General features: G+C 43.2%; 1 protein-coding gene and 1 pseudogene across 4 annotated transcripts; one reads left to right on the forward strand and one right to left on the reverse strand.

The window, feature by feature from the left end:
* Nucleotides 1-452: 452 nt before the first annotated feature.
* On the reverse strand, nt 453-18,233 carry OVCH2 (ovochymase 2). 4 transcript variants are annotated; one of them, XM_044258751.1, is made up of 16 exons: nt 18,132-18,233; nt 16,116-16,225; nt 13,779-13,870; nt 11,992-12,164; nt 11,534-11,629; nt 11,148-11,299; nt 10,305-10,494; nt 9,167-9,190; nt 7,055-7,145; nt 6,812-6,936; nt 5,965-6,105; nt 5,521-5,651; nt 2,968-3,061; nt 2,351-2,482; nt 856-936; nt 453-642 (listed from the first exon to the last, which is right to left on the reverse strand). In XM_044258751.1, exons 1-16 carry the CDS (start codon nt 18,217-18,219, stop codon nt 569-571), a joined length of 1,794 nt encoding a protein of 597 aa, XP_044114686.1. In that variant the 5' UTR covers nt 18,220-18,233; the 3' UTR covers nt 453-568. The 4 variants fall into 4 exon arrangements, with proteins under 4 accessions (XP_044114686.1, XP_044114685.1, XP_044114684.1 ...); XM_044258750.1 differs by having other exon boundaries at nt 2,968-3,049; nt 6,812-6,966; XM_044258749.1 differs by having other exon boundaries at nt 6,812-6,966.
* A 7,680-nt stretch (nt 18,234-25,913) lies between these two features.
* On the forward strand, nt 25,914-26,860 carry LOC122913565 (annotated as a pseudogene).
* Nucleotides 26,861-27,088: the final 228 nt, after the last annotated feature.

Below are 27,088 nucleotides of genomic sequence, written 5' to 3' on the forward strand. Positions count from 1 at the left end.
TGGCTCAATCATTAAGTGTCTGCCTTAGGCTCAGGTCGTGATCCCAGTGTTCTGGGATCGCGTCCCTCATCAGTCTCCCTGCTCAGCAGGAAGCCTGCTTCTCCTCCTCCCATTACCCCTGCTTGTGTTTCTTCTCTTGCTGTGTCTCTCTGTCAAATAAATAAATAAAATCTTAAAAAAAAAAAAAAAAAAGCTGACGCCTTGTTGGAGGAAGAGAAAGCAAGTCTGCCCCCGGGGGATAGTCCCTTCAACCTGTGCCTGTAGAGTTCCAGTGTCCTGTGACCTTCACTTTCTGTCTGCTGGATGGATTTAATTGCTTGGTCACCTCCCATTCAGCCATATTAGTCAGTTTCTGGTGCATTGGCTTGTTAGCCCTGCTGTAACAAAGTATCACACACCAGATGGTTTAGAAGAACAGACATTTATTGGGTCATGTTCTGAAGGCTGTTGGTCTGAGATCGAAGTGTTGTAAGGATTGGTTTCTTCTGAGGCTGGTGATGGTGCCTCTACCCCAGCTTCCGGTGGTTTGCTGGTGACCACTGGTGCTCCTTGTCTTGTAGACCATGTGTCACCCAGACTCCACCTTCCTATTCATTTGACGTTCTCTCTGTGTGGGTGTCTCTCTCCACATCCAAGTTTCCCCTTTTATAAGGACAGCAGTCGTATTGGGTTAAGGCCCACACTAAGGACTCCATCTTAACTTGACTACCTCAATAAAGACTTTTGCTCCAAATAAAGTCACATTCTGGGGTACTGGAGGTTAGGATTCCAACATATCTTTTTGGGATTCTCTGGTTGAACCCTGGATGATAGGCTCTGTGGTATTTCTCAGTCACATTCCCAAAAACAGCTTACCAGAAGCACTGCGGTCTTCAGGTAGTACATTCCATGTCTCCAAAAACATCGACTGGTCTTCTGAGATGGAGATGTTTAAATCTGAGTGTAAGCATACACAGTTGCTCAGATCATGCACACAGGGCCAGCATTTGGGACTTACCAGAAAATTATCATTGTTAGGGTTCTAGGGCATCTCAGTCTGCTGGACTATGGGTATTTTCACTGAAAAGTGCAGAATTTTTTAAAAAATATTTTATTTATTTATTTGACAGACAGAGATCTCAAGCAGGCAGAGAGGCAGGCAGAGAGAGAGGGGGAGGAAGCAGGTTCCCTGCTGAGCAGAAAACCCAATGCAGGGCTCAATCCCAGGATCCTGGGATCATGACCTGAGCTGAAGGCAGAGGCTTTAACCCACTGAGCCACCCAGGCACCCCAAAAGTGCAATATTTTTACTGTAACCTGAACTTGCCAGAAGCAGCTGCTTGTCTAACAAGAATGAACAACTTGGGGACGGACACCTGGCTTTGTAGGATTTGGGTGGAATGCTCATGGATGTGAGGACCTGGAGGGGAGTTGTGTCATCCGTGTGCCTAGGTACTGGGGGTTGGTGAAGACATTTCACATTTCCAGGCCCCTGTGATCTGTCACACACTTGCTCGTGGCCACACATACCTGATCTGATTAATCCTCCCTATATTCTAACAAGGCATGTATTCTTCTCCCAGGGTAATGCAAAGAAAATGAGTCAGGTGACTCTCAGATCACATATCTGATGATAGGCCATGATTCAGACATAGTGTCGGTCCTCGATCGTCATGGATTCCACATTTGCAAATTCACCACTGCGTAACGTTTACTTCTAACTCAGAAGGACTGGTGTTTTCATGATCATTCAATGATGTACGCAGAGCAGTGAAAAATTTGAGTCTCCTGAAGGACATGTCGCAGGTGAGTTCAAACGAGGCGATGCTTTGCCTTCTTTGTTTAGCTCTTATCCTATAAGCAAGTGTCCTTTCCGTGGTCTTTTGAGTGCCAGGGGGGGTTGTTTGTTTGTTCATTTTTGCATTTCTGTGCTTTTTTTGGTGATTTTGTGGTTTGAAATGGCCCTAAATGTAACACAGGTCTGAGGTGCCATCTGGTGTTCGTGAGTGCAAGGAGGCCGTGATGTGCTTTGTGGAGAAAATATGCCGACTAGACCAGGTTTGTTCCGGCTGAGCTATAGGGATCCTAGCTATGAGTTCAGTGTGAATCAATCAAGGAGACATATTGAAGAAGGTGACTTCAAACAGAAACACCCATAAAACCAGAGCCTCCCAGGAACTTAACCTCGTACTTCCCCTCAGAGCCGTGGTTCAGTAGTACTAATCTGCGATTCCCGGTGACTTTATAGAGCTGAGCTCCTGCAAATAACCAGAACCTGCTGTATCCACTCCTGGCCACAGAGGCTGCCCTTTCCTACCACATTATGAGGATGGGAATTGGGACCCAAGCACTGATGTCTCAGTCTTCTTACCTGTTTCAGGGATGAAAGACACTGTAGCCTGAAAACCCCTGAAGGTCACATTTTCATCCGACTGGAAGCTGATGAGCATTACCCCAGAGGAGCTCAGCACAGGGTCAGGGGCAATAAAGCCGCACAACCGAGCTGGAAAAGCCCAGACCAGGCAAGGCGCAGTCAAGGGCCCAGTGGACAGACATGGCATAGGAGAGAAAAAAAGGTTGTCCTTTAGGTAATTGTTGAGAAATAACTTTTTTGGTGGGTGTCCCAATTCGTTTTCAAAATAGAAGGTCAGTTTTCTTCTTTTTAATAGGTATTCAAGTCCAGCATTGCCTCTGTTCTGTGGTCTCCCACACACTTCCACTGGAAATGCCACCAAGGGAACTGGGCTTAGTTCAGTGGCACTTGCCCCTCCTGACCCCTAGATGCCTCTCTGGTCCTCCCTCCTGCTCTTCCAGCCCCTGACCTGGGAGAAAGGGGGGGGGTCATGAACACCCAGGGAAGGAGGGAGGGGACGCAAGGCAATGAAAGAAGCTGAAGCCACATCCTTTTTATTCCCAGAAAGGATTTGCTCAAATGCAAACCGGTCCAAAATGCAAACCGGGGGAGCCTCGGCTCCAGGGGGCACACACCTATTTCCTCCTGCCCTTCCACATCCCTGTGAACAGTCACGTAGTCAGAAGTGCAGTCCCCGCTTTCCTCTACTTCCAGACTCTGAAAGGAAAGCTGACAAGACTCCGTGTTACATCCAGAGCAAATTATATGAGTGAATGACCTGATGTTGGGTAAGCAGAGAAATTTGGATTGCTCAACTTGCTTTGGGGCGGGAATGGGGCATTCATTGTAGGTTAAATTACTTAGGAAAATAGTCTATACTACAGACTGCTCCACTCCAGGCACATCTCAGCTACCAAATACGGGCCAGGCCAACACAAGGGTGGGGGAAAAGGACATCTGAGTGGCTCGGTTGGTTGAGCAGCTGCTTTTGGCTCAGGTCATGATCCAGGAGTCCTGGGATTAAGTCCAATGTCAGGCTCCCTGCTCAGTGAGGAATCTGCTTCTCCCTCTGACCCTACCCCCTCTTGTATACTCTATCTCAAAAAAAAAATTATATATATATATATATATATATAGAGAGAGAGAGAGAGAGAGAGAGGGAAAGCATAAATATTTGAGCTCCCTAGCCCCCTCCTACGAGGAGCAAACAAACAGTAAAGAACAATCTGAACAATTTGCTAGCATCTGAGGCCTTCAATTACTGAAGGGAGGAGCAGTGGGAGATAGGACTGATGAGATAGGAATTTGGATTTTAAACACACAGATGCTGGGGATTCAATGGAGCTTGAACACTTGGCAAGAGACACAGAGGGCTGCATGGAGGGGACAACATGGAGGTAAACAGTCACTAGTGGTGAATGCGGGCAAAGGGGAAGGAAAGGGTCAGAAATAGGGTTCATTCAAGCATTTTGGAAACCCTTACTGCGATGCTTTCTGAAAATGGGCCCTTTTCTCTCGAGTCATATGGTATGTACATAGTTATTACTTGTAGTCCTAATTTACCAATTCCTCTTGGAGGGGTCCTGCAGGACGACTGCAGGGGTGACAGCATCACTTCACTGATCAGTACACATGGATCGAATGGGTGGTCTTGAATCCCTTCTAGCTCTGACACGTTCAGATTTTCAATGAAATTTTGTCTTCTTCCTCCTTACAGAAATCCACTCATAATTCAATTTCTTTGCTCTATCACTCATCACAAAGCTTCCCTTAATTCTGCTTCCTCCTGAAATTTTCTGTTTTGACTGTTTGGGTTCCAGAAGCTTTGAGGAAGAGGAGATCTACATGTTTCTTTCCTCTGTATCTTCTCCTACTCATCAGTAAAACCTGCTCTGAACATCAGACTGGCTGTTCCAGGTGCTTCCTCTCCCACCTGCCCTCCATTGCTCAACCCACGTATTTTACCTTTTTTTTTTTTAAAGATTTTATTTATTATTTATTTATTTGACAGAGAGAGATCACAAGCAGGCAGAGAGGCAGGCAGAGAGAGAGAGGAGGAAGCAGGCTCCCTGCTGAGCAGAGAGCCCGATGCGGGACTCAATCCCTGAGATCATGACCTGAGCCGAAGGCAGCGGCTTAACCCACTGAGCCACCCAGGCGCCCCCGTATTTTACCTTTTTGCTGGGGATGAGCTGCTGCTCAGTAAATGTTCAAATGCTGAGTCCTCCTCTTTAAACTCACTTTCTGTGGGGAATCCAAACTGTGGGCCACACCTCTGCATGTTTGCTTGTTTTGTGTTCTAAATGAAAGCCTCCATTCTCTGGACTGTCCTAACTCCACACCTGCTCCTGAGCCTCAGGATTCTGTTTGCCTTTTAAATATATGATAAACTAGAGGTCTTGCCCATCCTTGCTCCTCCCCCTTTATTTTCTACTTTTTCTCTCCTTCATACCCTCTCATGCTTTCAATGATCATTTTAAGAGAAAGAATTGTCAATCAATGTCTAAGTCTAGCCTCATCCTGATTGCAGTCTTACCTTCAAGCACCAGGTGGCGTCATCTCTGCCGTTGGCCCGACCGTGCTTAATGAACAAACAAGTAGCCACAAACGCTACTAAGCAAATGCGGAGTAAACTCTGCCTCATGACATTGAAAACTCTCTGTTCTTGGAGCTAAGCCTCACCTTCTATGGCCCCTCTTCTACGGCCCCTCTGATACCTGCCCGTCCCTCAACCTGGTCTACACTGAGGGCTCCTCCGTGCTTGGCTCTGTTCCCTATGCATGGAAAGCTTGATGTTTGGGGCTTTATTAGCATTGACTTTTGATAGCCATTACTTACAAAGCGTTTTGTTAGCAGTTTACTGAATAAAGAAGAAATGCTTGTTTCTAGGAGGGACTAGAAACTGATTAAACCTGTTACCGGGTACAGATGAAAGACGCCCACCAACGGAAAGTAAAGCACGCTATTGCCATCTAGTGGTAAATGTGGGTAGTTACAAAAGGCTGGTCTGTATTCAATGCCTGTAATAGAGAGCCTTGTATGGCAGGGACCAGGAATATAGCAGTGAATAAACCCGATTTAAAAACACACACACAACCCACAAAAACACGCACAAACACAACAAACCTCTTCCCTCATGATTTCTGTGGGGATACCAGAGCAAAGTCAAGGGTAACCAGAGTCGGTACCTTAATTAGGTAGCGTTTGGGGGCTTGAAAAACCCAATTACAGCTGGCCATGTCACTATAGTCTTCAGGATAGTGGAGACTCTGTATGAGGCCTTCTTCAAAAAGGACAGTAAAGGAACTGCAACCTGAATCTGAAACACAAGGGGAAACGTCCCAACGATGGCATGACTCAAGCAAAGAGGAATCCTCTCCATGCTCTCTCCTGTCTCCCACAAAATGATACAGGCGCTGATCCTCTCAGGGGGAGCCAGCATGAAGGAAGATGTCTGTGAACTGACTTTCCAGGACTCATTCGGCCCTCTCAGCTGATGTGCGACAAACACGAGTTAGCAGGACTGTGGAAGGAGCTCTCCCCGGCCTCGGGGTCCCCGCTCCCAGTTCCTACAGGGCCTCAGACTTCTCTAGATGGCCTGGATAGTGTGGGATAAAAGTAAGTGGTCTTACCAGGCAGGTAGTTTGGTTTCAGAGCCTTATAGGTGAGGTTAAACCCAGCTGCCTGATCTGTGGCATCAGAGATGAAATGCAGCCGTAAGGAGTTGGAGCCGACAAGAATGGACGAAGCGAGGCTCTTCCCACAGAACTTCCCTGCAACACAAGAAGCGAGAGTCTTGGTTCAGAGTCTAGGAAACAATACCCATTAGGGGACTCAGGGAAACCTAGACTTGTCATGGTAGGACTGGATTGTCTAAGCCAGGGTTTCTCAACCTTGGTACCACTGACATCCTTGAACCCGAACATTCTTGGTGTTCAGACTGTGTTGTGCATTATGGGAGGTTTCACAGCTCCCCTGGTCTCTGCTCGCCAGATGCCAGTAATACTCTGTCTAGTCATGATGACCAGAAACGCTCTGAGATATTGCCAACTATCTCCTGGGGGGCAAAATCCCCTCCCGTCAGGAACCACAGAAAACTCCTCCATCTCTGTTTCTTGCCTTAGTGACACTTGCCCCTATGCATGGTTTCCCATCGGTGCTTTCCTTCTTAGCTGGACAATGCAGTCCAGGTCATTTGCATGCCTAGGAAAGCAACATTCTCTCTGTGATGTGTCTATATTTTAGCCCTGACGGGCTCCAGGCCTGGCACATGAATCTAAGAAGTCCAGTTCCACGGAAAGCAGATGCAGCGAACTAAATGGCTCAGCTTCAGTTCCTTTCCACTGTCCATCCCGAGTCTCAGACTTGGAGACAGGCTGCACAGTGTTTAGAAATGCCTTGGGGCCAGACATATGGCATGCATGTCCCATGAAGCCCTCCAGCACAAGCATCCATTTGACAACGCCAAAATCTGCTCACCCATAAGTCTGTCGTCTGTGGAAGAGATGGAGAGGTAACTATGGTGACAAGATTCTGCATCCAAGTGGGAAACACCAAGCAGCACGTGCATTTTCTCTGGGGCCAGCAGGGTCCAGACACACCGTCTGCAGGCAGATCCGTGAAGAGTGTCATTTCTAGACAGAAAGTGGCTGTCATGGTCATAGTCTGGCATAGTCAGACTGGAGGTGGTGGTTGGGGGAGGGGTGGCAGGGGGCTACTTACTGCTGGCTCTCATAATACAGGAAGGGGCTTTCCGGGAAGTGCAGCTCACCCTCAGACTCATGGAGCACACGACCCTGCTCGCTGCATGGGGCTGGGAGAGAGAGTCGTGAGAAGCAGGGTGGCCGTGGGGGCTAGCCTTCCAGAACCCGGCAGACACTGGGACCGCCTGGTTCTTCGATACGCATGCTTCCTCTTTTGTGAAATTTTTCCCAGCCGTGGTTTCTGCCATGCCTTATTCTTTCTGGTCTTTTTAGATCCTGCGTAACCTTCAGATTCAATGATTTCTTCTCCTTCACTATTCTTTCTCTGGCATCATAACTCGATTCTATACATACATGTATTTGATTTCCCAGGTTCTTTCCTTTGCTTTCATCTCTCTCTACACAAACCCTCTTGATGGGTCTCATTCCTACTCTGAGTTTCAAGCATTATTCTACTTTTCTGAGCTTCAGATGTGGTTTTCCAACCATCTCCTAGGTATCCCCCTTAACTTCTACAAATGGTCTACAAAACTGCTTCCTTTTCTGATATGATTACTTAGAAAAAAGAGAGAGAGAGGTTTTTTTTTAAATTTTTGTGTGTGTATGAGCAGGGGGAGGGGCAGAGGGAGAGAGAGAAACTTAAGTGGATTCCAACTCTGAGATCACCTCCAGACCTGAAATCAACAAGAGTCGATGCTCAACCAGCTGCACCGCCCAAGTGCCTCCTGATTAGATTACATTTCCTTTTTTTTTTTTTTTAAAGATTTTATTTATTTATTTGACAGACAGAGATCACAAGTAGGCAGAAAAGCAGGCATAGAGAAAGGAGGAAGCAGGCTCTCTGCTGAGCAGAGAACCCAATGTGGAGCTCGATCCTAGGACCCTGGGATCATGACCTGAGCCGAAGGCAGACGCTTTAACCCCCTGAGCCACCCAGGCCTCCCTGAATAGATGACTTTCATATGCCCTTTGCTTTATCTCTCATTCTTGAAACTTTGGTACCTTCCTTGGTTCCTCCCTGTCCCTCCTCACCCTTCAATAAAGTGACTACCAGCTTCCCCTTCCTCTTGTTTCTATTCCCACCCTTTCATCCTCTGGCGCATGCCCTAGGTCTCTGGCACCCGCGTGTAACCTCAGAAGGTGCAGCCGTCCTGCTCCCTACCTGCTCTTCTTATACCACCAGTCTAGTTCTCTAATTCATCAACTTCCTGTTGCTGAGTAAATCCAGACTTTTTTGACAGGCATCGAAAGTTCCCACCACTTGGTCTCAACTTATTTTCAGATCTCCCTCATCGAACCCCATCAGACACACCCCCACTTCAGCTGCTCTGACTGAGGCGCTGGTATCTTTTACCCACTGCATTTGCAGATCTTCATCCTTTAGTATCGTCTTTTCACAAAGATGATTCCTTGAGCTGCAATATTTTTCTTTACGTGTATCCTGTTTCCACCTAACAATATTCTACTTGTTCTTTGTGGGGTGTTTTGTTTGCATGTGTATGATTTAGCTTAAAAGGTGTCTGTGCTCCAAAGCCACCTCTGGCTTTTATCCCCAGCCACTCACTCCTCTAGTTCTCGGGGTACTTCCACCTCCATGGTTCTTTGTCGATGGTTCCACAGACTCACAGAGCCACTGAAGATTTGAGCTAAAGCTGCCTTAGAGACACTCTGGTCCAGAGTCTTCTCTTGATGGATGAGGAAACGGAGGTCCAGAGGTAGGAAGGAGCTTTCCCAAAGTTACAGGGCAGATTCACTGCAGACTTGCCACGTAACCCTGGGGGAGACTCTCTCTATCCATGTGGACACTTCCGGGTAAGGCGTGTAGCTCACTGGGCACATCTGCACCACCTCGCTTCCCTGCCCCAGAGTCCCTGACGCAAAGCTAGGATTTGGCAAACGTTTGCTGAGTTGAGATGCAGCTCTCAAGAAGTGAAATGGGAGGGAATCAAGGCTCCTTCTGGGCGATGGCCTGCTCCAACTGGCAGGGAATGGCTGTGGGTGCCCCAAGTGTGCGTACCCAGTTAGCAGAGAGAGCTCTAGCAAAGACTTTTGATTATAAAGGGAGCCTATATTCAGAAATACTAGGTATTACCTCCTGCTCCTCGTGGAGCAGGCTGTGAGTGATACCCACCTCTGGAGCTCTTTCTCCGCTTCCCTAGGGACGAAAAAGAGAGATGCTGGTCAGGGTCTGTGTGCGGTATCCTGCACAGCATTTCAAGAAGTTATCAAAATGCCTGGCTCCAAAGTACAGACATTTTTAAGTCAATATGCAACTGAAGAAAATCTAGTCTGCGGAAAAAAAAAACCAGAAGGGATTGACAAAGCAGGACAGTGGCCTTGGTGTTTTAATGAAATTTCGCTCTGTTTATTAAGTGGACTGATTAAAAAAACAGGCCATGATTAGCTTGGAGGTTATATGGAGAAAGAGGTTCTCTGACCTACTTCTCTCCTTGTTCATGAGAAGGGAGGCTGGAGATGCAAATAAGTGACCCACAACCACGAAAGAGTTGCTGGTGGACCTATAACTGGAGGGCTTGGAAGCCTGCCACGGGACCATACCCTTGAAAACAGACCCAAGTTCTTATTAAATGAATTTGCATTAACCCCTTTGGGACAGAATAGAAGGCCTATTGACGCTGAAAGCTACCAGTTAGAAAACAATGAAGTTGGCTTTGGAGGCAGAAAGGGTGTTTCAGTTCACTCCCTGGTCAGTCTAGTAGAAGGGTGTATACAGACCCTGACCTTTTCAGACTCATGCAACACAGATCTGTGCCAGGCCTTCTCAACCACGGCATTACTCACATTTTGGGCTGGATCATTCTCTGTCATGAGTGCCATCCTGTGAGTTTTGGACGCTTAGCAACAGCCCTAGCTCCTACCCACCAGATGCCAGTGGCGCCCCTCCCCTCCATGGTAACAATGAAAAATGTCTCCATTGTCCTCTGGGACGCCAGAATTTCCACTGATTCATAACTTACTAAATCTTGCTAGCACAGGTGAGAAGTGATGGAAAACACATTACCAACTGATAGTTTCAACTAAAGGCAAATTTGACGAAGCCTAGGATGGACGGAATCGTGTTTCTTTGAATAAGTGTCTGCTACGCTACATACCATATTCTACCGTTTTAAATCTTGTAAACGTCACAGTTCTTACACGCCGCACTAAACGCAGAAGCAGGGCCTGTCTGCTCAGTGGTCCTGACTTGCCCAGTCTGCTGACCTGCTCGCCGGCCCTGGCTTCCCGACCTCGTGTGCTGGCATTATTACCCGTTCGGATGTGTTTGTGGATCCAGGGAAGCACTTTTCTAAGATCTGTGAAGATCCCAGGGGATCCTTGTTCATCTTTCCGCATGTTGTTTCTCCAGCCACGGCCACAACCTAAACCCCAGGAAGTCACACCGGCCAGAGTCCAAGTCCCCTCCTTGTTCCGGCACATGAGGGAACCTCCTGAATCTCCCTAGAAGGGGGAAAAGCATCTCTTACCATCACTGTCTGGTCTGCGCTCACTCTTTCCCCACAAAGATGCTAGATGAGGATCAATGACACCTCTTCACTTCTAATGATTAGGACTCAGGGGCCCAGGAGAATAGCCCAGCACAATTCACATTAAATCCTCAAATATCCACGGAGCCCACCAGTTCCCCCTCTTTCTTCCCCGTCCTCGGGGGATGTTTGTTTCATCAAACATCAGACTTTCTTCCTACTCCTATCTCATCCTACAGACTCAGAAAAGCCTTGCCCAGTGGTAAAACTGATCTCAGGTCTTGCTCAGCAAGAGGAATGGAAGGAAAGGAAAGTCCTCATTACCCACAAATTAGAAACCTTTAAAAGGGAAAAAGCCAGCCAGCCTTCAGGGATACAGAACCCTAAGCTCACTGTTGGCATTATCTCTTGTTATCTGGTCTTTTGGAAAAAATAGAAGACCTCCTCTGAGTCCACACTCCCTGGTAAAAACAGGTTGTATAAACTGTTCCTTATTTTGACTTGACTTCCCTTGTCACTCCTGACCTTCTTTCTAGAGTCCAGTCTTACTTACAGCCTTCTTTTAGCCTGTCCCCTGATGACAAAGCTGAGGGAAGCCCTTCCTGGGACATTTCCACTCCCACCTACCTGACAGGCATCTCCCCCGCCATCTGGGAAACCTGTGCACAGAAAGGTGCGCCCACTGAAAGGTTTCTTTAGGGTTAACAGAGCTGCCATACACTCGTCCTGGGTCAAAATAGGCAGGTTGACTTCCTGTAAGACTTTCGAGAGAACGCCATCTAGAAAACACAGAGGGGAGAGGACCAGCAAGGCACCCTCGCCCTTCCTGAGCTGAAGATGCCCCACACAGGTTTGTATCTTTTGGAAAGACCTGAAATTCTAAGGACAGTGGATACACTCTTTTAAAATGTTTACACAATTGTTGTTTAGAAAATAGATGAAAACTGTATTTTCTGATTACCCACCAGAAAATTCTAACATCTGATTAAGAGACGTGGCATTGAAGGGCTTACCTTCAGCCGAGCGGCCCCAGCCTGCAGTTGTACAAATAAATCCAGCCTCAAATCGTTCCTTCAGCTCTGGAAGACACATGGGCCCCACAAACTGGCCTGAAGAGAAAGAGCAGGCAGGGCTTGTCACATCCACGAAGCACAGGGCACCCTAAGCCACTCGCCAATTGACATCTAGGTGGTTCCCAGAAGATCTCGTGAGAGTTGTGTTATCTGTGCCTCCAGGGGTCACTTATCAGACAAAGAAAGACTCTGTCCTGACTCCACATAATCCTATATCTGAGGCCACAAACAAAAAGGATTTCACACAAGGGACTCTCCACCCCAAATCCATCTTGAAGTGCATAGCCCAGAACTGTTGGACATAACGTTACATAACGTATGTTGTAAGGAATGTGCTATGGAGCAGAAGTTATAGGGAACATGGGATAGATGATACATAGTGAGCCTCAAATGTTTACCGAAATGGAAGGCACCATCCATCTTCAAAAGAGCAATATCATAGTCCATTGGTTTCTTGATGGAGAAATAGGGGTGTATGATGATGGTTTCGATGGTGAGCGTTTGCTCCCCTGGCTCTATATGGCTCAAGTCATATTCTCCAGCAGTGACATTCAAAGTTGTTGCACTATTTCTATGAATAGGAAGCAGTAAAACGAATAAATTTCATTTAGCCTCTGAGAACTCTTGTAATGGTTGACAATCTGGCCTCTTTAAAATGACATGGATGGATAATGTGGATGTGAAGATGCTGAACAGAGAAAGTGAGAATGATTCCATCACTACTAATAAAAATGCGAAGGTTCCCAGTTTAAGTGGGGGGGGAGGGCTAATCAAGATTGACCTCAAATGGAACCAAGAATATGATAAATCCAATACTTTGCAGTGTTATCCATAAAATGTCTAAAAATGCACATATATTGTAACTCAGGGGTTACTCAGCTATAATGGATTTTATTCAGCTACCTTAGGTGGTTGGCCAAGTCTCAGTATCAGTGATTCTCTGAGAATGATTTGTGATCCCTCCTACGTAGGCTACTTTAGTGTCAGAGATCTAATGCTTAATGTATATTGTGAAAAACATAATGGCCTCATAACTCTGATATGTCAGAGGTCATGCACACTCAAGGCTTGGGACTGATTGAAACAATGAGAGGTAGGGGTCTTCTCCTTACCTCCTTCACCTTTGTAATTCAGAGATGTGGTGTGAGATGGGAAAGATCATTCTATTTCCCTTCATCCCGTAGCAAAGTTATCTGAACTTGGTAGGATGCATTGAGGTGGATTAAGAACTTTTGAGTTTACTCTCTTTGGGGACCGACCCTTCATTCCCCAAAGTGATGATTTTATACAGAACTGGAAAGGGTATTCTTTTCTGTTGGCCTATTTCCCTGACTCTTGGCTACATTGGGTACCTAACCTAATACACAGCATCTCCTTAGCCTAATCCCTTGGCACACTGCAGTGAAATTATCAGCTGACTCTTCTATGGACTGTTAACTCTCTGCGGGGGACAGGAATGGCATCTTACTTACCTTTGTATCTTTGGTACCCATCAAAGTGTCTAGCACCTAGTAAATACCCAGGGAATGTTTGCAGCCTTGAGATGAAAGAGGGCAAATATGGGACATGACCTTGATTGCAGCCTAGTGACTACCAAGAACACTAACAGTAGAAGGTTTAGAGCACACAGGAAATTGGATAAAGGATGGAAGTTGTTAGATCGAAGCTCAGTGAGGCAAGACCAGTAGGAAAGCAGATGTGGGAGACTACTTCTCATTTTACTGGCCTCCCTGTGTTTTCTTTTATCATTTTTTTCTCCAAATTTTTATTTTAATTCTAGTTAGCTAACATAGAGTATAATATTGGTTTCAAGAGTAGAATTCAGTTCTTTTATCAATTTTTAAAAGAGGTATAATGAAAGATTTTTTTTTCACCAAAATGTAAGAGAAAATTTTCACAAGTGTATCTTGGTCACACTTGTTTTCACTTAGATATTATTCTTTAATTATTTCCAGTCATATTTAAGTAAACAAAGTATTCTACTCCTGCAAACAAAGTATGTTTTCTACTGAGTTGAGAATCCTTTTGTCATGCCACTGAGCCCTGTTTGTGTTATGCATTTCTGTTATGTTCCTGTGCTAAAGTATACATCACACATTTTCATGCTTTAATAGAGTTATTGCTGCTGACTGCAAAGGAGAAGGAGGGTAGTCTGGCGTTCATCCATGGGCTAGGCCTTCCCTACCTGTTTGCAACGCAGTGAGCAGCCGTGATCACCCACTGTGCAGAGATGATGGTCCCACCACAGATGTGCTTCTGCCTTCGTTTCAGGGACACCTGAATTGCAAAGAGCCTAAGTGGGAGCAAGTAAATGCCTTGGGACCACCCTCCACCCCCCAAACTTGGAGACTGAACATATTCTGAAAAATAGACCCAGATGTCTTACAAATATTAGAATTTGTGGACTGTGAAGGAGTAAAACCCATCCCATGATAGCTCAGAAGGAAGAGCAGTGTTGGAACCAGAACATTCCCAACCCCGGTCTGTAGGAGAGGTGGTTAATTTGAGATGGTTGGCTATAAGGGTTTAATAGAGTTGATAGTAAAAACTGTTGGTATTTATTTATTTTCATAAAACTATTGACCCAGACTGTTATGCTAGCAATATAAACAATTTCTGTGAATGAAGAGAAAGAAAGGGAAGTATAAGATATAGCAGAGTCCAAAATAACTGGACTTTTAGGAGAAAAACAGCAGAAGGCTGAGAAAATCTTTCCACACATGCTCCAATTCCTTGAAGCCTCTTAGAGAAATAGTCAGTACCTATAATTTTCTCAGACTCTTAACTATTTGACCTCTATCACTGCTTCAAGCCTATTTTTAATCTGCTTCTACCAATTGATTGCTTTTTTACTTTTTTTTTTTAAGATTTTATTTATTTATTTGACACAGAGAGAGAGAGAGAGAACAGCAAGGGGAGTATCAGGCAGAAGGCGAGGGAGAAGCAGACACTCCACTCAGCAGCGAGCCCACATGGGCCTCAATCCCAGGACCCCGGGATCACAGCCTGAGCCAAAGGCAGCCGCCCAACCAACTGAGCTATCCAGGTGTCCCTACCAATTACTTTCTATCTCTGGTTTATCCTGTTCATTATATATATGTATTTTTTCCAATTTATTTATTTTCAGAAAAACAGTATTCATTATTTTTTCACCACACCCAGTGCTCCATGCAAGCCGTGCCCTCTATAATACCCACCAGCTGGTACCCCAACCTCCCACCCCTCCGCCACTTCAAACCCCTCAGATTGTTCATTATATATATTTTTAAAGATTTTATTTATTTATTTGACAGAGAGAGATCACAAGTAGGCAGAGAGGCAGGCAGAGAGAGGGGAAGGGAAGCAGGCCCCCTGCTGAGCAGAGAGCCCGACGCGGGACTTGATCCCAGGACCCTGAGATCATGACCTGAGCCAAAGGCAGCGGCTCAACCCACTGAGCCACCCAGGCACCCCATATCCTGTTCATTATATTTGACTCTAAAATGCTTTCAAGGTACAAGTAAATGCTTTTGATTCCACTGTCAGAATTAGAGAAGAAGACATTTATTAGAATTGTCACTTTTTGGCCAAAAATTATTCAATGAACAATTGAAAAAATTTTTAATAAAGAGAAAAAGTAAGTAAAATTACTGACTCCAACTTGAATATGAACTTCTAAATTGATTAGTCAACCAGTTGACCAAATAAGCAACTGATCAATTAACTCTTCAACCAAGTAATTAATTCATCAGTCAATCAAATGACAATGACTCAACCACTGAGTCAAACTACTAAACATAAATTCAATCAACCAGCCATTACTAAATATCCACCGACCAAAAATTAATGTGACTGCCTTAAAGTAAAAGTTAAGAGCTATTACTCACAAAATTAAGAGTCGAGAAAACAACATGGCTCTCAGGATAAAGAAAGTTGGGAGAATTTCAAAGATAGTAAGTGGGACCACCATTGGCTAGAGACAGATGCACAAAGGCATTCTGATGACATGTGAAGACCAGGAGGTTAGATTGAGAGAAAATTCTTAGGATATCAGCTAAGGAGGCAGTATTATTAGGATATATCTAAGGAGGCAGTATTCTTCACGGTTGCCTAAGAGGTCCTATGGTACAGGTATAAATCTCCAAACAGAAAGTAGTTGTATAGATATGACACCTTTGACTTTCCTGGTCATCTTTAACTATAATGAGGTTATTATATTTGTTGAATCAGAGAATTTTTTTATTGTAAATTTAAGAGTTTTTTAGTTTATTAAAGTGGGATTTTTGTCTTAGGGGCTGAAAGTTTGGGGTGGCATTTCCAGTTTGGGTGGCAAGTCAATAGTGCATGTAATTATCCTGAGTATACGTTTTCTGGAACTCAACGGATGGATATCATGAGAGACTTGGATCCTGGAACACTCATGAGATCTCTGCTTATGAGTTATGCAGAAAGGAGTATACTAATGAGTAACATGTGTTTCTGGGACATCCATTCCTGAGAAAGCTCATAGACCACCCTCCAGAGAATGTTCCCTGAGACTCACCTGCCAGGGGTAGGAACCCTTTTCTACTTGGCTTCCCCCAACAATGCGACTGAAAATGCTAAGGTAATTCCCAGGCTGTGCCTTCACCAAACTCCGCCCACAAGTGGGAGCTGGGAATGAGAGAAGACAAAAATTTAGTGATTAGGTAGCTCCTAGAACTGAGGGATACAGGAAATTTCCCTGAGCACAAAAAATTCCTGCAGGACGTGGCTCATGTGAAAAGATTACAACATGGCTTTGTGTTAACTATGGGATTTGCTGTGATTTGTAGAACGTGGGATTGTTCGGCTTCTGTGACCGAGAACAGGCATATCACAAAGTCTTTCTACTTTTCCGATATAAAGATTAAGAGCCTCAGAGGTAGATCTCCACTGGGTCAGCAGGAATGTAGCCCCTTTGATTCTGAGCCGTTCGGCCCCTTAGTGACTCCTCACTGTGCTTCTATGGCATTTATTACGTGCCTTTGTGGTTATTTCTGTGTCTTTCAACCCAACTAGACTGTGGGCTTCTCAGAGATAGGAACTTAATCCCAGAAATATCTAAATTCAAAATATCGAGAACAGTCCATGATGCCTAGAAGCTGCTCGGTTAATTGGTGAAGCAGGTGATGCCACACTCCGCCTTGGACTGTGACTGTGTGTCCATCTTCTCTGCTCCACCCAGGGGACTGAGTCTAAGGCTGTGGTCCATGCTACCCAGCACACGGTCAGATATTCATTCTCTGTGGAAGTAGAAAGTGGCAGGTTGCTCAAGAACAGTGGAGTGGAGAGAAGACCGTGTCTCGACTCACACATCAGGCCTGTACTTGGTCAGGCAACGGGCCTCTCCTTTTTGTAAAGAGGGCTCTATCCCTGAAATAGTTGCCTTTACTTATTTAACCTCAGTGTTTTTTTTTTGACTCCTCAACTAGCAGATGAGCTGGATTATCCCTCATCCTTATCCTTATCCCTTATCCCTCGGCTTAGGCATCACCTCAACTGAGAAGTCTTCCTTGATTTCCTCAAGGCTGTGTTAAGTTTCTCTCCCGTACTGTGTAGTACTCCTTCCTCCCTGCTTTTATAGCTTGTGCCATGCAGCGTTGTGATAATGAGTAGTTTGTCTGCCTCTATACTACACAAAGCGAAAAAATACCTTATGCTTTATTCATCTCTGTATTTCCAAGGTTTTGGATAATTCCTAACATATAGTAGACACTTAGAAAAGTTGGATGGATGAACGATTTTTTTTTTTTTTTGGAGAACATATCCTGGAGAGCATAACTATTTAGATTCATATGTTAAAATACACAAAGCTCTTACAAATAACTTCTTATTTAATCCTCCTTCTCTGCCTCTGAATCAAGCATTGTTGTCCCTGCACTACAGATGAGAAAATGAAGAGTCGAAGAAATGCACAGCTAATGAACAGCAAAGGATGGATATGACACTGGCCCTTTTGATTGAATCAAAAGCTTATTTTCTAACAGTTTAAGTTGAATGAATCATAAATAAATTATGTACAAAACTTACAATTTCCCAAACTCATTGAAGCAAAAATAGAAAACAGGATGGTTCTTGGGGCTGACACAATTCTGACTATGGAGAAGCCTGTCAAGAACTGTTCTCACCTTATGTTACTTGAGGGAAAAAAAAGACCATACATAATACACCACAGTAAACATACTTAATATTTCCCAGTAAGATCATTTTCCAAAAGATTACAAGTGCTTTCAAATACATGTTGATTTCCAGAATTTGCTCATGCAAAAGGATTGTGTAATGTGTCCTAATGAGTGAATAACCCCAGTTTTCTCCAGATCAATGCCATTTGTGCAAGTTGTTCATTCCATGAATGTTTTATGCAGTTTCATATGCCAATTGCAGGAGACAAGTCCAAAATAATTACATGAAAAACAGATCCCCAAAATATATCTGCTTCTGTTTTCCCAAAGGCACATTGAATAGAGTAATGATGCCCGTTGCCAACAAAGGTTATTCCTTCTGATGAAGGTAGTTACAGAGTTCATTTGGAACTTACCTCTGGGGAGAGGGAGAATTGCAGGTTTACCTTGTTCCAAACAGAGCATTCCAAGTAGTAAAAACAGCTTATTCTTGTTCAGAGGCATTTTGAGACTCAGAGTTTTTCCTGGAACTTTTAGACTAAAGAAAAAACCACATAGAAAACCTGTGAGACCAGTAAGAAGCCAATTTAAAAGAAAGTTATTTATTAACCAAGACTTGAGTCATTCAACCATGTCCATATGATGTTTCTGAATGTGGTTTCTTGCAAAAATCTCTGCAAAATGTGGGAAGTCAACCACAGAAGCATAATCTTGATCGAGCAATATTACATGTCCCATTACACCCACATCAATATGTTTCTTCCCTCAAAGTATATTGGCTAGCCAAGTAGATGGTGTCTAAAGTTTCATCTGCAAATATTACTTGCTTCTTAGTATGTAGATTACCACTGTCTACAAGAGGACTGAATATCAAAGTTGTCCTTGTTTACAAGGTTATGCTACATGTTTGCCAACAACCCATCAGAATATGGGAAAACATTTTTGTTTCTCTTGTTTTCCAATTATAAATGGGTGGTTATAGCCATGTGTTAGAGAAGGAGAGGGGAGGAGAAGAAAGATAATTTGATAGCACACTCAGGAAATGAAGCTAACAGACAATCATTTAGGATACTGTCTGTAGGGGCATTTGTGAATCTACATTTTCTCATCATCTTTTTATATTTATAGAAGGCAAACACTAAATCCCCTTCACCTCTATACTTGGTAGACAACATGGCACAGGGAGGTGGCTCTGATTATGTGCAAGTCTTTCCCTTCTTTGGCTGAGTTCTTGGCACATGGTCAGTGTGGGAGAAACATAAGTGGATTCACCAATCCCGTCTATGCCCACAGAGGAACATGAGATTTTTCTGCCAACTTTTACAAATTATCTTCCCCAAAGAGCAAAGGTGAAACCAAAAGCCTTTACCTTCCTTGTGACAACTTTTGCCCTTGTACAAAACAAATCGATAAAAATACATCTCATGCAGGGGCACCTTGGTGGCACAGTGGGTTAAGCATCTGACTCTTGGTTTTGACTCAGGTCATGATCACGGGGTCGTGAGATTGAGCCCCATGGGTTCTAAACAGAGGGGGGAGTCTGGGACTCTCTCTTCCTCTGCTCCTCCCCCTGCTCATGCTCTCTCTCTCAAACAAATAAGTAAATATTTATAAAATACATAAGAGTATGTGCAGACATATCACAGAGCAGATTTATACCATCAGGAACTTCAGGTAATAGAATGATCTAACAGACATTATAAAATATTGGTTAATATTTTTGAAGGAATAGAATAATAAACCTCAGAAGGGTTTTTGTTTTAGAAAAGAGCATAGAAATTTGAAAAAAAAAATAAACAAAAAACAAAGAGTCTAGAAATCAAAAATGTACTCAAAAGGGGCACCTGGGTGGCTCAGTGGTTAAGCCTCTGTCTTCGACTCATGTCATGGTCTCAGGGTACTGGGATTGAGCCCCACATCAGGCATTCTGCTGAGCAAGGAGCCTGTTTTCCCCTCTCTCTCTGCCTGCTTCTCTGTCTACTTGTGATCTCTGTGTGTCAAATAAATAAATAAAATCTTTTAAAGAAGTGTACTCAGAAAAAAAATAGATTAAACAGCAGATTATACTTAACTGAAGAAAGAATTAATTAGCTGAAATATAACTCTTAGGAATTACCCAGAAATATATATATATATCTCTCTCTCACACACACACACACACTTTTATATACACACACAGATACAAAGAATTAAGAAGTACAATTTGGCAGTATATATCGAATTTAAATTGGGCAAAGCATTTGACCCAGTAATTCCACTTTTTAGAGTACATTCAAGAGAACTGGTGTATAAGCACAATGAAGCATTGGCAGAGTATAGCAAAATAGGTACTAATTAAATACTTGAATACCATGGATCTTTACAGAGAGTGAAGGAGATTAATACATACTCACAAGGAATTTTTTGAGTACAGGAAAGCAGTTTTGGAACAATACAAACAGTAACATCGCTTATGGAAAACCCTATGGAAATCAGGAACAAGAAAGAGATTCTTGGTTATCCAAGACAGGATGGGGATAGAGATAAATATGAGGTAGGGAGAGGAAGAAGTATCTTCAGTGATTTCATTTCTGTCTATTTCAGGAGTTGGGGGTTTGGTGGGGCCACCTATGTGGTAAATGGGAAATGCCAATGCTGAAATAGATCATAGGTCAGTTTCACACAGAGAAAAGCACCCTGGCTTTTGTTGCAGCTCTCTGAGGTATGACTAACCATGAACCACAGGACAGTATTCAAGAAAATAATTCTAGGCACCTCATCATGGCTCTTAGAAATATCACAGATGACCAAAGGATAGCACACATTAATTGTGGTTGGCCCAAATCAAGTTTCAAAACTAATTAGGTGTTTGCTATTGTAATACCTATATCAATAATGAGAAGCATAAGTGAAGCCCCTGAGACCTCAGTGAGTATCTCAGCCCGCATAATGGTGTAGGCAGACCTAAATGCACCTCATTTTCTCAATCTCCTTGGATTTTCTCCCACTGGATTTTCAGCGGGATGTTTACAAACTTGTGGATATCTGATACTGAGGTCAAGGTATTGTACTCTAGACAGTCCTAACTGCTGCATACATCAGCCCTGCCATTCAGAAATGACTCCTAGAATTTGTCCCTGTCATTATATTTGACCAGCAGGTAACATTCATTCTTGTTACTGATTTGTAAACATGCTCTGCATTTCTCATAGAAGCTAATAGTGTTATTGTTTGAAGTACATTCTCACTTATGGATTATTTGTTTACTACCATCTGTTGCTAGGTGTATTAGCATGCACTAGCTCCCTTTAACACAACAACCATTGTGAGTTAAATATTATCTTAATTTTAAAAATAAGGATATTGAGGACGCCTGGGTGGCTCAGTTGGGTGAGCGACTGCCTTTGGCTCAGGTCGTAGTCCTGGAGTCCCGGGATGGAGTCAGGAGCAGGGGATCTGCTTCTCCCTCTGACCTTCCCCCTCTCACTCTCACTTGTTCTCATTCTTTCTCTCTCTCTCTCTCAAATAAATAAATAAAAATCTTTTTTTTTTTAAATAAGGATATTGAGTCTCAAAAGGGTTACGTAACTTTTTCAAGATCATCGGGCTCGTAATTAGCATAGCTTAAATTAATCCCCAGATATTTTTGTTCTGAAATCTTATTTTCATTGCAGCAACTGTACGTCATGTTTTCCATATCCTATTTTGAACTTATTTGAGTTTTTGATGTATAGATTTTCTTTAAAAAATATAAGGTTTGTTTTAGATTTGTGTCATTTAAACCTCTGAGACAGTCATAGGACTAGTTAATGAAGCTAGAGATTTAGCATTCTTATAATACTGGATCAAGCTAATTTATCTGAAAAACTGATCAAATCACATTGGTCTAATCATCACTGCAGAGGATACAGTTTTTCATAGTAAAATTGACTAAGAATAAGGTACTGATAGTTATTTACCTGTATATTTTGTAAAAAAAAAAAAATTACGTTGGGTTTTTTTAAAGTAGCGAATACTCCATTTGGAAATTCAGAGGACTATACAGGGTAAACTGTGTTCCTTTCAAAAACAATTACATTTCTTCTCTCTCAAGGAGCGGACTTCTCATATTTAATAATACTTCCAAAATATTATTTGATATTTGGTAATATTTTCGATACTACTTGCCAATTCTTTTCATTGTTTGGCACTTGCTTTTTCGGTGGTCTGGCTTATTTCCTGCTGGGAACCTGGGATGCAGGATTGCAGGGATGCTGGGATGCTGGGACACAGGGATGCTGGGATGCTGGGATGACCTCGAAACTGGAAGTGGCTGCAGGTTAGTTGATCTTCCCTTTAAAAAGAAAAAAAAATCCTGTGTTGGTATCATCTTCCCATTTCCTTGGACTCAGCTACAGATTCCCCTGTAACCTAACCAAATATTTCCCTATTCTGTCCACTATGCTCGATCTTTACCACTGCCCCGCAAGCCAGAACCACATTACACCAAGACTACTACAGTATTCTGAAAGGTCTTTCTGTTCATTCTCTCACTCCTCTACATTAGTCCCCTTAAAGTAGCCAGAGTTATCCTGTCATTATGCAAATTCGATCATGACATTCTCTTTCAAATTTTGCACTATCTTCCTATCTTCCCATTGCACTTAGAATAATGTTTAAACTCATTATGACTTACAAAGCCACAGGTGATCTGACTTCCGCCTAGTTCTTGGGTTAATCTTGTATCACTCTACCCACCACATGGGCTTGGCTGTTCTTCCAAACAAAGTGCAAAGCTCTCACTTTGGGGCCCTTGCAATTTGCAGTTCGCACCACGATGCTCTTCTACTCTATCTTAGCATGGCTGGTTTGCTTGTATTGTTTATGCATCATTTAAAATATCTCCTCCACAGAGAGGTTCCTCTGGACCAGTTTAAAGATTTTATTTATGTTTTGATTTGAGAGACAGAGAGTGTGTGAGTGGGAAGAAGGGCAGAGGAGGAAGGAGAAAGGCAGAATCTCAAACAGACTTTGCACTGAGTATGGAGCCCAGTGCGGGCTCCATTATGACCTGGGCTGAAACCAAGAGTCAGACGCTTAACTGACTGAGCCACCCAGGCAGGCACCTCCTGGTGAATTTTAAATGAGCCACGCAAAACACTATCAAATCACCCTAGATTAACTCTCTGCACAGTACTTACCATTGTCAGTAATTGTCTTACTTACTTACTTTTCTTTTTTCCTTTCTTTTTGTCTGCCCTCCACAATAGAATGTATGACACAATAGAATGCAAGACAAGATGGCGTGTCTTTTTGTTATTTAGCAGAAATTCACACATACCTAGAAGTCTTTGATAAATAGAAAGTGCTCAAAAATATTTTAATTTTTTAAAAAGATTTTATTTATTTATTTGACAGAGAGATCACGAGTAGGTAGAGCAGCTGGCAGAGAAAGAGGGGGAAGCAGGCTCCCCGCTGAGCAGAGAGCCTGCTCAGAGCCCACTCTGGCATCGAATAGGACTCGATGCCAGAACCCTGAGATCATGACCTGTGCTGAAGGCAGAGGCTTAACCCAGGTGCCCCTCGATAAATATTTTTGAATGAAAAAATAATTTGTGGATATCAAATACTCTGATATTTGATTTTCTTCCTTGGACAATTGCCTGAATCCTATGTACTATTCAACAGATAGTCATCAATTAGGAAACAAAATATAAGGTCTAGTTTTAAGCTTAGCTATCAATAATGTGTGTGATAATAAAATTTTCTAATCTCTGTAGGCCACAATTTACCCACTCCTTATCAGAGATGAAGTTGGAATGGAAGAACAAGAGAGTGAATGTACTAAGAAAATATAGTATAATGGGACATCTGTGTAGGCTCATTTGAAGTATGCGGTCACAACTTAAATGAGACCCATCAAAGCATTTGTATGTTTTTCCCCAGACACAGTTTGGTCTAAGAGGGCAGATGTGGAGTAAGCTGAAAATTGCATTTAGCCAGAAGTCACTGTTGTTAGATGAGGGCAAAAAAGACCAACAAGGAAATGGAGGTGCGACCTTGGGAATGATTATAATGATGGTTTGTGGGATACTCGGAAAGTGAAATATGAAGAAGTATGTGGGGAGGGCCTGAGAGCCTCAGTTTCTACTCTGCAGCGTATCCAACCCTTCCCTCCAGGGCCTGCATAGCTATTAAAGCACAAGGTCCTTGGTTGTGGAGATTGGCAAAGGTCTAGAGGGTTGCAGTTCCTATTTTTTTTTTTAAGATTTTATTGATTTATTTGTCAGAGCACTTGAGAGCAAGAGCGCACACAAGCTGAGGGGAGTGGCAGGCAGAGGGAGACACAGGCTCCCCACTGAGCAAGCAGTCTGATGGGGTACTCGATTCCAGGACCCCGGGATCATGACCTGAGCTGAAGGCAGATGCTTAACCGACTGAGCCACAGGTGCCCCTAGACAGCTGCAGTCCTGCTTCAGCTCATTGTGCTGATCACCAACTCTCCCATCATTTTTTTTTTTTTAAGATTTTATTTTATTTATTTGAGAGAGAGAGACAGTGAGAGAGAGCATGAGCGAGGAGAAGGTCAGAGGGAGAAGCAGACTCCCCATGGAGCTGGGAGCCTGATGTGGGACTCGATCCCGGGACTCCAGGATCACGCCCTGAGCCGGAGGCAGTCGTTTAACCAACTGCGCCACCCAGGCGTCCCTCCCATCATTTTTGGTTGGTTGAGATTTCCTTTTTTACATAAAATCTCACTTCTGCATTCTGAACATGTTTCTCGATATGGAAGTTAGCAGTTTACCCAAGTATTTTGTTGAGAGTGTTTTTGGATATTTCATGTTCACAGTGTTGCTTAAAATGAAAGTCTGCTTTAATTTTAATTTTTGCATTCTTTTTTTTTTTTTTTAAGAACTTATTTATTTATTTGACAGAGAGAGATCACAAGTAGGCAGAGAGGCAGGCAGAGAGAGAGAGAGGAGGAAGCAGGCTCCCCGCCAAGCAGAGAGCACGATGCGGGGCTCGATCCCAGGACCCTGAGACCACGACCCGAGCCAAAGGCAGAGGCTTAACCCACTGAGCCACCCAGGCGCCCCTAATTTTTGCATTCTTAATGATTAAATCCACTCATTAACTTTGTTAGGTGCACCGATCTTTGATATTCCTTACATGTATGTATTACTGTCTTGCTCTCACATAGCTGGCATAATATAAGCATGGAAGCATTGTGTCCACATATTCTATGTGTATTATTCATATAGGATTAGGAAATGTATCTTTTTGTTAGGTCTGTAGAGTACCTGAGGGACAATTAATAACCCAAAGTTGATTTATTTCTCTTCCTGTTCTCAGGATTAAACCCTACACACAGCTTCCATTTACAGCCGGTCTATAATTATACGCACCAGGTAAAGTGATGTTACGCTCTTCTAACAAATCAACCCTGGAAACTCAGGGTAGTCTAACATAGCACAGATTTATTTTTTCACTTCTAGCGTATTTCCAGTTACCCTCTGTTTTCCACATTCCCTCAAATCCCAGGCTGGTGGGAGTTACCTCTACCTTCTAGTTGTATCATGTAGAATATATCACTGTGGAAGAGGAAGAGAACATTGTTCACCAGTAACTTAATTTGATCTAGAAGAGATGTACTGCATTTCCTGAGCTAGCCCATTTGCATGTACTATTCACAGTCGCACCTAAACCACAAAGGGCTGAGAAGTGTGGTCTCTGAGGTGAACAAGATAGGAGCAAATTGGATATTGCTAAACACTAGCTTAAGGTCAATCAGGCTGACTTTTTTGGTTCTCATCAGATTTAAGTGTTCACTCAACAACCTGAACTAATCAAATGATGCAAATGTGAGTGTTAACTGTGCTCTAATCTGAGTCACTAGTCTCTTTGTATCTTTGGCCTAAAAGTAATGGACATTAATAGTCTCAAATCTTGCATAATGTAAATATGTTTGGAAACATTTTGTAGAGTGTAAACTAGACAAAAGGGATCTGTGTTTTGATTTTTTTGAAGTCTGTTTATTTAATTTCTACATACAACATAGGGGCTCAAATGCCTACCCCCAAAATCAAGAGCCTCATGCTCTTCTGACTGAGACAGTCAGGTGTCCCGGTTTTAATTTTTTAATAGGGTGAATAGTGAAGTAAATATGTCACCTATGAGATCATTTAACTTATCCTTAATACACACTGGTTTTTATTTCAATAGGCATCATTACAAATAAGATGGAGACCGAAAACCACACAATGGTGATGGAGTTCATTATGGGGTTAAAAGAGGATCCTACACTTTGTTCTGTCTTCTTTGTGGTTTTTCTAGGAATCTATGTTGCTACCATATTGGGCAATATCAGCATAATCATGTTAATCTGCAGAAGCCCTCAGCTTCACACCCCAATGTACCTTTTCCTCAGCCACTTGGCCTTTGTGGATATTGGGTGTCCCACATCAGTCATGCCCAGTATGATCGTGAATTTCCTGTCGCTGGCTGCATAGCTCAGCTTGGCTCTGATGTTATCTTTGGAATGGTGGAGTGCTTCCTGCTGGCTGCCATGGCCCGTGATCGCTATTTGTGGGCATCTGTTCTCCACTTCTCTACTCTACCCTCTGCGTTCCAGAGTCATCCTATTGGCTGTTCTGCCTTCCAGTATCATCCTATTGGCTGTTCCCTATCTGGTGTGACGTGTGAATGTGTCATCATTTACTGGCTGTTTATTGAGCTTGACTTTCTGTGGGCCAAATAAAATCAACCATTTCTTCTGTGACCTCCCACCATTAGCAAAACTTTCTGGTACCCATATTTATGTTGCTGAAGTATCTCCTGTTGTCTCAGCTGGGTCTCAGTCATTGTAATCACACTGGTCATCATAGCTGTTTCATATCTATACATCCTGCACTCCGTCCTATGTACGCATTCCCCCGAGAGAGGACACAAGGCTATTTGTGTCTCTCTATTTGTATTTCTCACCTCAGTGCAGTCACTTTGTTTTATGGGACAGTCACATTTGTCTATGTCATACCAAAGTCAGGTCACTCGTCTGACCACATTAAAGTGGTGTCTGTATTCTACACAGTGGTGATCCCCATGCTGAACCCCTTGATTTACAGTCTGAGAAACAGAGGTGAAAGAGGCCATGAGAAAATTGATGGCTAGAAGACATCGGTTATTTTAAAAGAAATTCAGTGTGATTCCAGAAACTGAAAAATGATAGTTTTCAGAACATATGTGATAGATGTTTATGTTTTCCATTAGCCTTATCACTTTATGTGAAGAACTATCTTAAACACAAAATACCAGTATGTTAACTAATGTCAACCTTAATTTATAATTTTCTGGAGTCACAGAATATTTCATGAAATTCAGCTGGGTTCAAATTAAATATGTACCTTTCAGGGTTAGG

Source organism: Neovison vison, chromosome 7 (genome assembly GCF_020171115.1).
Source record: "Neovison vison isolate M4711 chromosome 7, ASM_NN_V1, whole genome shotgun sequence".
Lineage (NCBI taxonomy): Eukaryota > Metazoa > Chordata > Mammalia > Carnivora > Mustelidae > Neogale > Neogale vison.

Bases quoted from the DNA above. Each gene is read 5' to 3' on its own strand.
- OVCH2 (XM_044258749.1), bottom strand. From the start codon at position 18,219: ATGCCTCTGAACAAGAATAAGCTGTTTTTACTACTTGGAATGCTCTGT. The intron at 11,630-11,991 runs GTAAACATTTGA...CTTTCTCTTCAG, and splicing joins GGATGGTGCCTTCCATTTCG to GCCAGTTTGTGGGGCCCATG. The intron at 3,062-5,520 runs GTACCGACTCTG...GAGTCTTGTCAG, and splicing joins CCAAACGCTACCTAATTAAG to CTTTCCTTTCAGAGTCTGGA.